At 40.0% G+C, this 13,518-nt stretch overlaps 1 protein-coding gene across 21 annotated transcripts in view; it reads right to left on the reverse strand.

Moving 5' to 3' along the window:
- LOC139748637 (uncharacterized) overlaps window positions 1-13,518 on the reverse strand; it is a 615,583-nt gene that overhangs the window by 488,799 nt on the left and 113,266 nt on the right. For all 21 annotated transcript variants that reach the window (XM_071661860.1, XM_071661846.1, XM_071661861.1 and 18 more), the window contains exon 3: window positions 11,491-11,598. In XM_071661860.1, the coding sequence (XP_071517961.1) occupies window positions 11,491-11,598 (108 nt within the window). The remainder of the gene's footprint in view (window positions 1-11,490; window positions 11,599-13,518) is intronic.

A 13,518-nucleotide genomic window follows, 5' to 3' on the forward strand; every position in this document is an offset into this window, starting at 1 on the left:
AATTTAAATCAAACAAATATAATATGTTTGAGCACCCTAAGATGGTAAGTCTGTCCTTAGATTGTTTGAATCCTGTGGGGTCTTCTTCATCTTCTGTTGTTAGTGTTTTCCCAAGTGTACATTACCAAAATAATGCAGTTTTGTCTGCATTATACACCTGCTCAGGACTGAGGGGCTCTTCAGCTACAATTTTTGCAAATTTGTCCACATACTTGGCAGCTCTTCATGGTTTGCAGACCACTTTTCTCCACACACTTTATTCATGGAAATTCCATGACGCTTCCTGAACCTTTGAAGCCATCCTTCACTATAGTCATGCTCATGTTGTAATCTAAGTTCTTTATGGAACAACTTAGCCTGGTCCATTAGCATGCTACCTGGCAAGTCCACTCCATCACTCCAGAATTGTCAAAATCATTCCATCATCACTCGATCATGCTCAGTACTCTTACCATCTTTCATAATTTTTCCAATCATCATTTGCTTGTTGGAATCACTGTCTGCACAGAATTTCAACATTTTCTCCCTTTGCTTCTTTATATCATAAACAGTTGATGAACCAATACTGTAGATGTCACACAGCTTATGCACCACACACCATGGTCCATTTTTTTCAACAGTTCTACTTTCTCTTGGATCAATATGGACTGTTGTTTACGTTTGATACCACGACTGACACGCTCATATGTCTTAGAAGCCATAGCTAGGGTTAAATCTAAGAAAAATAAGCTAAGAATCTCACAAAATTGCGGTATCACCACTGAGTGCACTGTAAAGAACGTAAATGAGTGCACCCTATACACACCGCCATCTGTACCCACCCAGTAAACTAGTCTGGTGGCTGCGGTAATTTCAAATTCCCTCACGTAATTTCGTCCGGACTAAAGAAGGTGGTGAACCATCAGTTGCCGGAAATTCGGTGGAGTACCTGTCTATACAATATATACACATATTTACATTTTTTTTTTTCCCCCAAAAGAAGGAACAGAGAAGGGCCAGGTGAGGATATTCCCTCAGAGTCCCAGTCCTCTGTTCTTAACGCTACCTTGCTAATGCGGGAAATGGCGAATAGTTTGAAAGAAGAAATTTACATGTACATATTCATGCTTGTTAGCCGTCAACCATTCCTAACACCACCCATCCCAAAGGAAATAGCACAAATACTTGAAGGAAATGAAATGCTTGAGGACGATGTGTGTTGTGAGGTGCTTTAAGTAATGAAAGTTTGAGAGAGAGGTGTGGTAATAAAAAGTATGACTGAGAAAAGCTGAAAAGGATGTGCTGAATTACTCTGGACACATACAATGAGAAGCAAATTTGACAAAGTGGATATATGTGTTAGAAATGGAGGGAACAAAGAGAATGAGGAGACCAAATTGGATATGAAAGGATAGAATGAAAAAATTTCAGTGATTAGGGCCTATACATGCAGGAGGGGAAAGGTGTGCCAGGGATTGAACTGGAACTATGTGGTATATTGGGGTCAATATGCCATCAATTGGAGGATTTTTAGCTTTCTTTACCAAATGCACTGTTATTTTCCATAAGGCTGAACAGATAAAGAAGCCATGTGATGATTCTTGCTCTAATACTTGGATATCTATTTCCGAGGCTAATTCATCCAACTATCTATCTACCTACCTATATCTATGATGCCCGTTCCCTCTGGGTAATCCCAATCCCATCAAGGGGTTGGCCACAGCAAATTTTTTTTTTTTTTTTTTTTTTTTTTTATACTTTGTCGCTGTCTCCCGCGTTTGCGAGGTAGCGCAAGGAAACAGACGAAAGAAATGGCCCAACCCCCCCCCCCCCATACACATGTACATACACACGTCCACACACGCAAATATACATACCTACACAGCTTTCCATGGTTTACCCCAGACGCTTCACATGCCTTGCTTCAATCCACTGACAGCACGTCAACCCCTGTATACCACATGACTCCAATTCACTCTATTTCTTGCCCTCCTTTCACCCTCCTGCATGTTCAGGCCCCGATCACACAAAATCTTTTTCACTCCATCTTTCCACCTCCAATTTGGTCTCCCTCTTCTCCTCGTTCCCTCCACCTCCGACACATATATCCTCTTGGTCAATCTCTCCTCACTCATTCTCTCCATGTGCCCAAACCATTTCAAAACACCCTCTTCTGCTCTCTCAACCACGCTCTTTTTATTTCCACACATCTCTCTTACCCTTACGTTACTTACTCGCTCAAACCACCTCACACCACACATTGTCCTCAAACATCTCATTTCCAGCACATCCATCCTCCTGCGCACACCTCCATCCATAGCCCACGCCTCGCAACCATACAGCATTGTTGGAACCACTATTCCCTCAAACATACCCATTTTTGCTTTCCGAGATAATGTTCTCGACTTCCACACATTTTTCAAGGCTCCCAAAATTTTCGCCCCCTCCCCCACCCTATGATCCACTTCCGCTTCCATGGTTCCATCCGCTGACAGATCCACTCCCAGATATCTAAAACACTTCACTTCCTCCAGTTTTTCTCCATTCAAACTCACCTCCCAATTGACTTGACCCTCACCCCTACTGTACCTAATAACCTTGCTCTTATTCACATTTACTCTCAACTTTCTTCTTCCACACACTTTACCAAACTCAGTCACCAGCTTCTGCAGTTTCTCACATGAATCAGCCACCAGCGCTGTATCATCAGCAAATGTCTCCATTTATCCCTGTCCTTACATGCCTGCCTTGCATACACTATTCCACGCATTCCTCCACCATTTCTCTCCCTCCAATATTCTTCCACATTATTTCCTCATTTCATAGGTGGTCTTCTCACACCAACCCTTTAATTGGACTATTATACACTCTCCTTGTAAACTCCCAGTCTTGCATTCTTTCCGTATGTCCAAACCACCTCAAAAGTATTACAATTCACCCATTCTACCAATCCACAATTCATTCCCTGCCATACCACATCTCCCATACACCCTTTCATTTCTTTCTTCTTTCCATCTAGTCACACCACATGCTCCTCTGACCCAGCTCATTTCCACAGCCTAGACTCTTGACTTCTGTGACTCATTCCATGTCCATGTTTCGGCTGCATAGTTCAGGGTTGGGAGGGCTATGCAGTCCCTTAACCCATTCTTTACTTCCGTACTTACACTTCTATCTTCTTATCATTCCACTAAGAGATCCAATGACTCTTTTACCCTGTACTGCTCTCTCCCTTATCTCTCCATCCATCTCTATACTTACCTAATTCAGTTCCTAAATACTTAAATTTTCTCACCTCTTCCAGTCTTTCTCCTACCAACACCCAAAACAAAACTTAGTAAACTTTCTCTTGTCATTCTATACATTCTGCAAAATAAATACTTTCACTGTTTCCTTTCAAATGCCATTACTCTACTTTTAATCCTATTTACCTTCAATTGCCTATGCTTACACACATAAAATACACTTAAAACCTTCTGCAACTCCTCTTCACTCCCAGCAAACAAAACAATATCATCCAAATACTGGCAGTCACAAGCCACCCATTCCTCACCAATACACTCTATCTCCACACGCCTTTTCCCTAGTTTTGCTTTCCCATCTCTTAACAATCCATCCATTTATATGTTATAAACCGAGGTGACATTACATAGGCCTGCCTCAAGCCCACAAGTATACCGAAACTTTTACTAAACTCTACATCCACTCTTGAACATGCATCTATTTCTCTACAGATGGGTTTCACACCACCCAGGTGTCCCCATACCCCATATATACTTAACGCACCCCACAAAGCATTCCACTTGACCCTGTCATACACTTTCTCCAAATCCATAAAAGCTGCCTACAACTTCAAACCTTTCATCAGATACTCTTCCAATGTCATTTCAATCACCACAAAAATGTGCTCTACACATCCGATACCTTTCCTAAAACCCCTTTGCTCCTCACTTATTCTGCATCATACGTATCAAAATTATTCCCCTATAATTGCTACATATATCCTAAGCACCTTTTCCTAAGCTCAAGGGTAAAGGGGAAGAGTGGTTTGGGAATGTCTTGGGAGTAAAGTCAGGGGTTAGTGAGAGGACAAGAGCAAGGGAAGGAGTAGCACTACTCCTGAAACAGTTGTGGGAGTATGTGATAGAATGTAAGAAAGTAAATTCTCGATTAATATGGGTAAAACTGAAAGTTGATGGAGAGAGATGGGTGATTATTGGTGCATATGCACCTGGGCATGAGAAGAAAGATCATGAGAGGCAAGAGTTTTGGGAGCAGCTGAATGAGTGTGTTAGTGGTTTTGATGCACGAGACCGGGTTATAGTGATGGGTGATTTGAATGCAAAGGTGAGTAATGTGGCAGTTGAGGGAATAATTGGTATACATGGGGTGTTCAGTGTTGTACATGGAAATGGTGAAGAGCTTGTAGATTTATGTGCTGAAAATGGACTGATGATTGGGAATACCTGGTTTAAAAGCGAGATATACATAAGTATACTTATGTAAGTAGGAGAGATGGCCAGAGAGCGTTATTGGATTACGTGTTAATTGACAGGTGCGCGAAAGAGAGACTTTTGGATGTTAATGTGCTGAGAGGTGCAACTGGAGGGATGTCTGATCATTATCTTGTGGAGGCTAAGGTGAAGATTTGTATGGGTTTTCAGAAAAGAAGAGTGAATGTTGGGGTGAAGAGGGTGGTGAGAGTAAGTGAGCTTGGGAAGGAGACTTGTGTGAGGAAGTACCAGGAGAGACCAAGTACAGAATGGAAAAAGGTGAGAACAATGGAAGTAAGGGGAGTGGGGGAGGAATGGGATATATTTAGGGAATCAGTGATGGATTGCGCAAAAGATGCTTGTGGCATGAGAAGAGTGGGAGGTGGGTTGATTAGAAAGGGTAGTGAGTGGTGGGATGAAGAAGTAAGAGTATTAGTGAAAGAGAAGAGAGAGGCATTTGGACGATTTTTGCAGGGAAAAAATGCAATTGAGTGGGAGACGTATAAAAGAAAGAGACAGGAGGTCAAGAGAAAGGTGCAAGAGGTGAAAAAAAGGGCAAATGAGAGTTGGGGTGAGAGAGTATCATTAAATTTTAGGGAGAATAAAAAGATGTTCTGGAAGGAGGTAAATAAAGTGCGTAAGACAAGGGAGCAAATGGGAACTTCAGTGAAGGGCGCAAATGGGGAGGTGTTAACAAGTAGTGGTGATGTGAGAAGGAGATGGAGTGAGTATTTTGAAGGTTTGTTGAATGTGTTTGATGATAGAGTGGCAGATATAGGGTGTTTTGGTCGAGGTGGTGTGCAAAGTGAGAGGGTTAGGGAAAATGATTTGGTAAACAGAGAAGAGGTAGTAAAAGCTTTGCGGAAGATGAAAGCCGGAAAGGCAGCGGGTTTGGATGGTATTGCAGTGGAATTTATTAAAAAAGGGGGTGACTGTATTGTTGACTGGTTGGTAAGGTTATTTAATGTATGTATGACTCATGGTGAGGTGCCTGAGGATTGGCAGAATGCGTGCATAGTGCCATTGTACAAAGGCAAAGGGGATAAGAGTGAGTGCTCAAATTACAGAGGTATAAGTTTGTTGAGTATTCCTGGTAAATTATATGGGAGGGTATTGATTGAGAGGGTGAAGGCATGTACAGAGCATCAGATTGGGGAAGAGCAGTGTGGTTTCAGAAGTGGTAGAGGATGTGTGGATCAGGTGTTTGCTTTGAAGAATGTATGTGAGAAATACTTAGAAAAGCAAATGGATTTGTATGTAGCATTTATGGATCTGGAGAAGGCATATGATAGAGTTGATAGAGATGCTCTGTGGAAGGTATTAAGAATATATGGTGTGGGAGGCAAGTTGTTAGAAGCAGTGAAAAGTTTTTATCGAGGATGTAAGGCATGTGTACGTGTAGGAAGAGAGGAAAGTGATTGGTTCTCAGTGAATGTAGGTTTGCGGCAGGGGTGTGTGATGTCTCCATGGTTGTTTAATTTGTTTATGGATGGGGTTGTTAGGGAGGTGAATGCAAGAGTTTTGGAAAGAGGGGCAAGTATGAAGTCTGTTGGGGATGAGAGAGCTTGGGAAGTGAGTCAGTTGTTGTTTGCTGATGATACAGCGCAGGTGGCTGACTCATGTGAGAAACTGCAGAAGCTGGTGACTGAGTTTGGTAAAGTGTGTGAAAGAAGAAAGTTAAGAGTAAATGTGAATAAGAGCAAGGTTATTAGGTACAGTAGGGTTGAGGGTCAAGTCAATTGGGAGGTAAGTTTGAATGGAGAAAAACTGGAGGAAGTGAAGTGTTTTAGATATCTGGGAGTGGATCTGGCAGCAGATGGAACCATGGAAGCGGAAGTGGATCATAGGGTGGGGGAGGGGGCGAAAATTCTGGGAGCCTTGAAGAATGTGTGGAAGTCGAGAACATTATCTCGGAAAGCAAAAATGGGTATGTTTGAAGGAATAGTGGTTCCAACAATGTTGTATGGTTGCAAGGCATGGGCTATGGATAGAGTTGTGCGCAGGAGGATGGATGTGCTGGAAATGAGATGTTTGAGGACAATGTGTGGTGTGAGGTGGTTTGATCGAGTAAGTAACGTAAGGGTAAGAGAGATGTGTGGAAATAAAAAGAGCGTGGTTGAGAGAGCAGAAGAGGGTGTTTTGAAATGGTTTGGGCACATGGAGAGAATGAGTGAGGAAAGATTGACCAAGAGGATATATGTGTCGGAGGTGGAGGGAACAAGGAGAAGAGGGAGACCAAATTGGAGGTGGAAAGATGGAGTGAAAAAGATTTTGTGTGATTGGGGCCTGAACATGCAGGAGGGTGAAAGAAGGGCAAGGAATAGAGTGAATTGGAGCGATGTGGTATACCGGGGTTGACGTGCTGTCAGTGGATTGAATCAAGGCATGTGAAGCGTCTGGGGTAAACCATGGAAAGCTGTGTAGGTATGTATATTTGCATGTGTGGACGTATGTATATACATGTGTATGGGGGTGGGTTGGGCCATTTCTTTCGTCTGTTTCCTTGCGCTACCTCGCAAACGCAGGAGACAGCGGCAAAAAAAAAAAAAAAAAAAAAAAAAAAAAAAAAAAAAAAAAAAAACTTTTCCTTTGAATACAGGAACAGCAATAGCTTTCAACCAATATTCAGAGTTAACCTTCTGTTTCCATGCTCAATTACAGATCAAATGCATCCACTCAATCACACTTTCTCCTACATATTTCAGCTGTAATCCCATCCACTCTACGTGCCTTTCCTACCTTCAGCCTCAATATTGCCCTTTTAACCTTACTTCTTGCTATAGGCCATTGCATTTGTATCCTGTTCTTTCCATCCTCCATACGCGTGCATGTAACAACTGCTTAACCTCCTCCCATATTCATCAGTCCTTCAAAATCCTCTTTCCATCTTCCTTTCACCTCCTCCTTTTGATTCACACATTCTCCTTAGTTACTTCTCACATTAATATTTCAATTCTCATATCCATCTCTTTGTTTTTTCACCTCCCTCCAGTACAGTTTCTCATTTCCCCTAAATTTTTCACTCAACTTTCTTCCAAAATCTTTAGCTACTCTTTCTTTGCTTTCCTTTATCAGCTTCTTAACATTCTGCTTTAATATTTTGTATTGTTCACTCCTCCTTTGCTGAACTTTCACTGGTACATACATTCCTTTCAAGAAATATACCATATGCCATTTCCTTCTCTTCCATAAAATATCTAATCTCAACTGTCCACCTTGCATTTCCTTCTTTATTCTTATATTTCATGACCTACACAACTACTAATACTACAACCTTTAGCAGTTCTTTCTCCAAACACTTTAAATACCTTCACACATGACTGCATCCCTACATTTACTACATTTCCATTTAAACTTACGGTCACCCTCTTTCATACTCCTTACATCATTTCCATTTCATCTCGCTTGCCAACACTTTTACCTCTCTATTCTTCTCCACACCAAACCTCCACTTTTCACCGATCCTTAAGCCCACAGGAACTAGCATCTAGCACAGTCTTTTGCAACCTTTCATCCACTGCCACAGTCAATCAAACCCTTTTCTCTTCCCTTACATCATTTCTCATCCAATGAGGCAGAAAATGGCAAACAGGTATAACAGAATGAACATGCAGCACTATACCACACGCACACACACACACAAATGGACTCACTCATGAAATGTTTGTATTCCCAGAGACATCCAGTCACCCTCTTAATCCTTGACAAACAAGAATGCAACCTGCACCCTTGCATCATCCTGAATGATTAACCAGCCCCTCTCAACAGAACACAAACTAAACTAGGTATCAAATGTGATACATCAATCATTCTACATATCACAGACATCAACACTAGGCAACATAGGTGATACACTTATGACAGTACACCAGGCGACATACATGATACACTTATGACAGTCATTCTCCATATCACAAACATTATCAAATAAGTAAATTACATATCCTCAAAATAATCACAGTCCCAACATATATATAAAAACATGAAAATGTATCCTACACTCTAGATTATGCCTCAACTACTTTGCTGCCTTGTTTCCCACACTTTCAAGAGCAAACAAGCTAAAAATCTCACAAAGCAATAAAAACAATCACCAGCTATTTAGCAAGTATACATAGCCCAAACCTTTCCCGCACAACAAAAATACTTCCAAAAAAAATCCCAAAATAACAAGTTTCACATCCAATTCTATTCAATTGCATTGACCTTCTCATCCACGCAACTTCATACCCATCCCTCAACCTTCCCTGCATAACTGAAAGCACGCACCAACCACTTGTACTAACACATCCCTCCCATACCATAGTATAAACCACGCTGATAAAACAAAGTCACATCAAGAAGACCCAACAACTACTGAACTACCAAGCCTTCTACCCATCTTAATTCAAATCCAACACCCAACTGAAACTGAACTACCTATATACTGACCAACCTACACCCAACTGAAACTAAACTCCCTACATACTGACCAACCTTTCTTATCAAGCAGTCAGCAAAATGGATATCATCCATCCCCTCAAAATTACAAACAATAATTCTGCATACCACAAGACCCCTTTCACCCATTATGATGCCAAACACCTACTCCTCAACTGCCCTGCACTTACTCTACTCAAACAAACAACATATATCACCAACATAATTAGTGATCTGTGGTCCCAGCTGGTGGACACGGCTGACTTCCTCAATGTTGTACGAGTCCCATAAAATGTGTCCCAAATATGCAAGTTTTAGGTTCAGGTACACTTCATTTTTGGGGGTAATAATAACCCTGACCTGACCTAACAAATGCTCTTTTATGCTCATACCTCTCCGTCAGTAGTTGAGATTGCTTGAAAACACTAGCTCAACAACAAGTGCTTTGTGCATGCTCAACATTATTTTGTCTGTGTGGTTTGGCTGTCGATGGCAGTCTCTGGTTTCAATGCAGCATGAGAGTGGGCACGTGCAAATAAGGCCATGAATCATTTGTTCGTGTTACCTCACTAAAGTGGGTATGGCAATCAAATATATAAAAAAGTATATAAGAATCTTCTTAAGCTGAAGTGAACACCCAGGTAAGACAACTCATCTTTCAATCACTGCAATGAATGGGAACTTTACATTCTAATTCTCACCAACGGTATCCTTCCATAGTGAAAAATGTTGCAATATGGTGACAAGCTAATCTAAAGCTCTATATGTCATCCACCGGTACCATGTCAATAAAGCTCTCTATGTCCTGTACTGGCACTACGTCAATAAAACTTCCTATGTCCTATACTAGCACAATGTCGATTTCTCATCATTACTGTATGCCATAAAAATTACTTGAGAAAAGAGAACTGACGGGGGGGAAAAAAATTAATCTGAGAAAATGAAGCAAGAAACTTTGCACCCCATGATACCCACAAACCATAAAAATCCTTTCAAGCGATGAAATAAATACTAAAACATTCAACATAAGACTGCAATGTTGAGTATACTCAAAACAATTCCAAATATTCAAAATGATTGTGGGAAGCAGCCATTTTGGATAATGAAAGTTCAGGTTATTCTTATTTTTCCTTGAATGCCGTTTCCATCAGCAAGGTAATGCAAGGAACAGACGAAGAAAGGGCACGTTAGCTAACATCCATTCAATACCTGTACTGAGAAAAGCACCAAAACTACAGCTCCCTATACACAACCAGGCCCCACATGCCTTTCCATGGTTTACCCAAGACATTTCACATAACCTGGTACAGTCTACTAACAGAATAGTGACCCCAGTATACTATATTGTTCCAATCCACTCTATCCTGTGCACACCTTTCACCTTCATGCATGTTGAGGCACCAGTCACTCAAAATTTCAATTCCATCCTTCCATCTCCAATTTTGTATCCCAGTTCTCCACTTCTAACACATGTATCCTCTTTGTCAACCTATCCTTATTAATTTTCTTTTTAACTCCAAACTATTTTAGCACACTCTCTTTAGCTCACTCAGCCACACTCTCTTACTCTTTATTACTTTCTTAAATCACACCACCTCACCACGTACAACTTCCACTTGAGACTTATTCGACTCACAGCCAGAATTTCCAGCTTTCTTTCCTAAACCATACTGCCTATGTCACCTCTCTTCTCCTCTTGGTTACATCCATACACAATCAAATGTCTACCACAGCCTTAGCCTTCGAAGAGCAAAACAATCCCTACTTGGTTCCTTCTTCTGTTCCATCTTTTAGAAATTGAAATACAGGAAGGGTAGAGTTTCCAGGCACACTGCTCGTCCCCTTTAGTTGCCTTCTATGACATGCAGAAAATACGAAGGTAGAATTCTTTCATCCCTACCTCATAATTAAGAACTTATAATATCTTAAAATATTTCACATATTTGTAAATATCTTACATACAGGAAATATATTTGTGTGCCAATAACAGTGAAGTCCTTCAATAAGTACCACCTAGGACTTGCCTTAGACTCATCCTCATGCACAACTTCGTCTTTTTGAGGCTTAAAACGCTCTCTTGTGCTCTGCACAAACTCGCCATCATGCACAACTCCCATCTTTTTGAGGCTTAAAATGTCTTCTTGTGCTCTGCACAAACCATACATGGCTTCAGTGAGTTGTCATGCATTTGCTGATGACACTTAAAAGGGGCCATTGTCCACAATACTAATTCGGGGTGCACAAAACACAAATGTGCAAGGCCAGCTCACAACACTGTTCCAGAAAACATGAGATTGCAAACAACTGCTAAAGCCACAAAACAATGGGTGATGAGTACACTAATCACTGTGGAGCAGTGCACATGCAATTTGAAATGTTTTTATGTTCTTTTAATTTTGTATACTTTTTGGAAAATGGGGGGATGACAAAATTGAAAAACACTCTGCTTTTGAACATTTTTTTGTAAAGAATCATGGAAAGGTATCTTTTTTCTTAATAGTTTCAAATTCACTTTCGAGTTCTGTAGTAAATGCTTATGAACATTCAGTTGTGTTTCTTCCAGAAAAAATAGATTTACATGCAAATCCAAGGACCTTACCTGAGCATCATTCTGATTCCAACCATCTATCGTCGCAGTGGGATTAGGATGACTGGGGGCCGGAGTGGGATGAGGGGGGAAGCCTTGAATTGGCCCTCCTAATGATACCTGGCAAAGGAAAAAATACATACATTCTAAACAATTACACTCAAGTATCAACTCAACTCTGAACAGGGTTTCTTGTCCAAAGTAATTCACACAAGACATTCTTTCAAAACACTTAATGTCAAAGTATAATTTCCAAAAGTAAAACAGAGCGGCTCATATACCTAACAATGTGCTGACAAAGGGTAAAGGATTAAAATATAATATTTCATAGAGTATTAATCTTACTACAAATAGACTTGAACCGTGGACTTAAACTAAAACACCGTCTCACATTGGTTTCTTTGTGGCATCTCTGAAAATTAGAAATTTGAGTCCAAATATGGCAGTCAAAATGAGCAGAAAAAAAGCTGTTTCAATTTCTTTGAGATTCACAAAGCAGTGTTAAGATTTCAGATCCTTTCAAAAATATACAACAATCTTTCAAATGTTACTTTCTGATTTTTACAGAATTAGCTTCAACATTCTTTATAATAATGATATCTGATAAGATAAAAGTGTACATGAGAGGAGCTTTGCTGATGACACAAGCAATGAAAGTTAAGAAAAAAAAATTCAAAATGGTTTGGATACCTTATATGAACAGGTGGAAGAGCATTTCATGGAATTTTTAGAAACATGACAAAATAAGTTATATACAACTGCATTTCAGCATCTGCATATATAGGCCTTACAGAAAATCTACGATTTGAAGATAATCACATCTGAAAATCTTCAATGTAAGCAGAATATCAATAAGATAATGCTCTCCTGCAAAACAGTGGTATGACATTAATGAAAGAAAACTAATGATGAAAATGTGTAATGCATATACAAGAAGCAAAACTGAGTACTGCTGTACTGTATGGTCACCAAATATGAATGTATGAACTACAAAGAAAGACTGAAAGACCTTGAATTATGTAGTGTACAGAGAAACTAAGAGAGACTATGGCAATAGATGCCTGGCAGCAAGAAAAAAAGTTATAAAGACTAACATACTAAACCTGAAAGCAATTCTGCAAGGTAAACAAAGAACCAATAAATCAAAGGTAATATCTGGAAATAAAATAAAAATGAACCAACGAAAATATATAAATGCCCAGGCAAGAAACTAAAAGTGCTTATTTACTGCAATACTAGAACTAAGAAATTTATATGGAATGACATGGTGGTTCAGAGGCCGCTCCTCATCATGGAGGCAATGACAGCAGGATCTGCAAAATTAAGCTAAAATGTGAATCAACCAGATTGGGTTATTGGTTAACCATGATGATGAAAGCCACAGCCTGACTAGACTGGTACACTGTGTAGGTACTTGTCCATTGCTCATTTAAACTTCTCTGCTACTTCTGATGATAGCAAGCAAGGTTTGAGGAGTTTTGGGCCATGGAAGTTTAAAGTGGTCTCTTTTTGTAAATGCTGAACCTTTGGATTTCAGACGAAGTATTTGACAAAGTCATCCAAACCTGTCACACAAGTAGAATGTATCTTACAAATCTAAGTTGGGAACCATACCTTCTACAATTTTCCAAATATATATGATGACATCTCTCTCCTGTCTGCAATGCAAGGAGTGATTTCAGCCATGGCCGGTAATTTACTTCCTTAACTATATCAATGTTAGTTGTGAAAAATCTCAGAACACTTCTGTTTCTGTAACCCTGCAAGGTGATGTTACAATGCAACAATATCAAAAAACATTCATCTATCAAATGCTTTTGTGAAGTCTATGAAATACAAAGTATTCAAATTTGTCAAATGCTTTTGCAAAGTCTATGTAGATCACTACTATCGTAGTGGTGAAGGAACTGAGAAAGCCAAAATCTTCCTGCCCTAAAACCATGTTGTCATGGGTTATGTAGATTGTTCACTTCATAAATTCATTCAATTTGCCTCTTGGGACTCGACTCTTTCACAGACTTTAACAATGTGCAATGTTAA

This window comes from Panulirus ornatus, chromosome 5, assembly GCF_036320965.1.
Source record: "Panulirus ornatus isolate Po-2019 chromosome 5, ASM3632096v1, whole genome shotgun sequence".
Classification (NCBI taxonomy): Eukaryota; Metazoa; Arthropoda; class Malacostraca; order Decapoda; family Palinuridae; genus Panulirus; species Panulirus ornatus.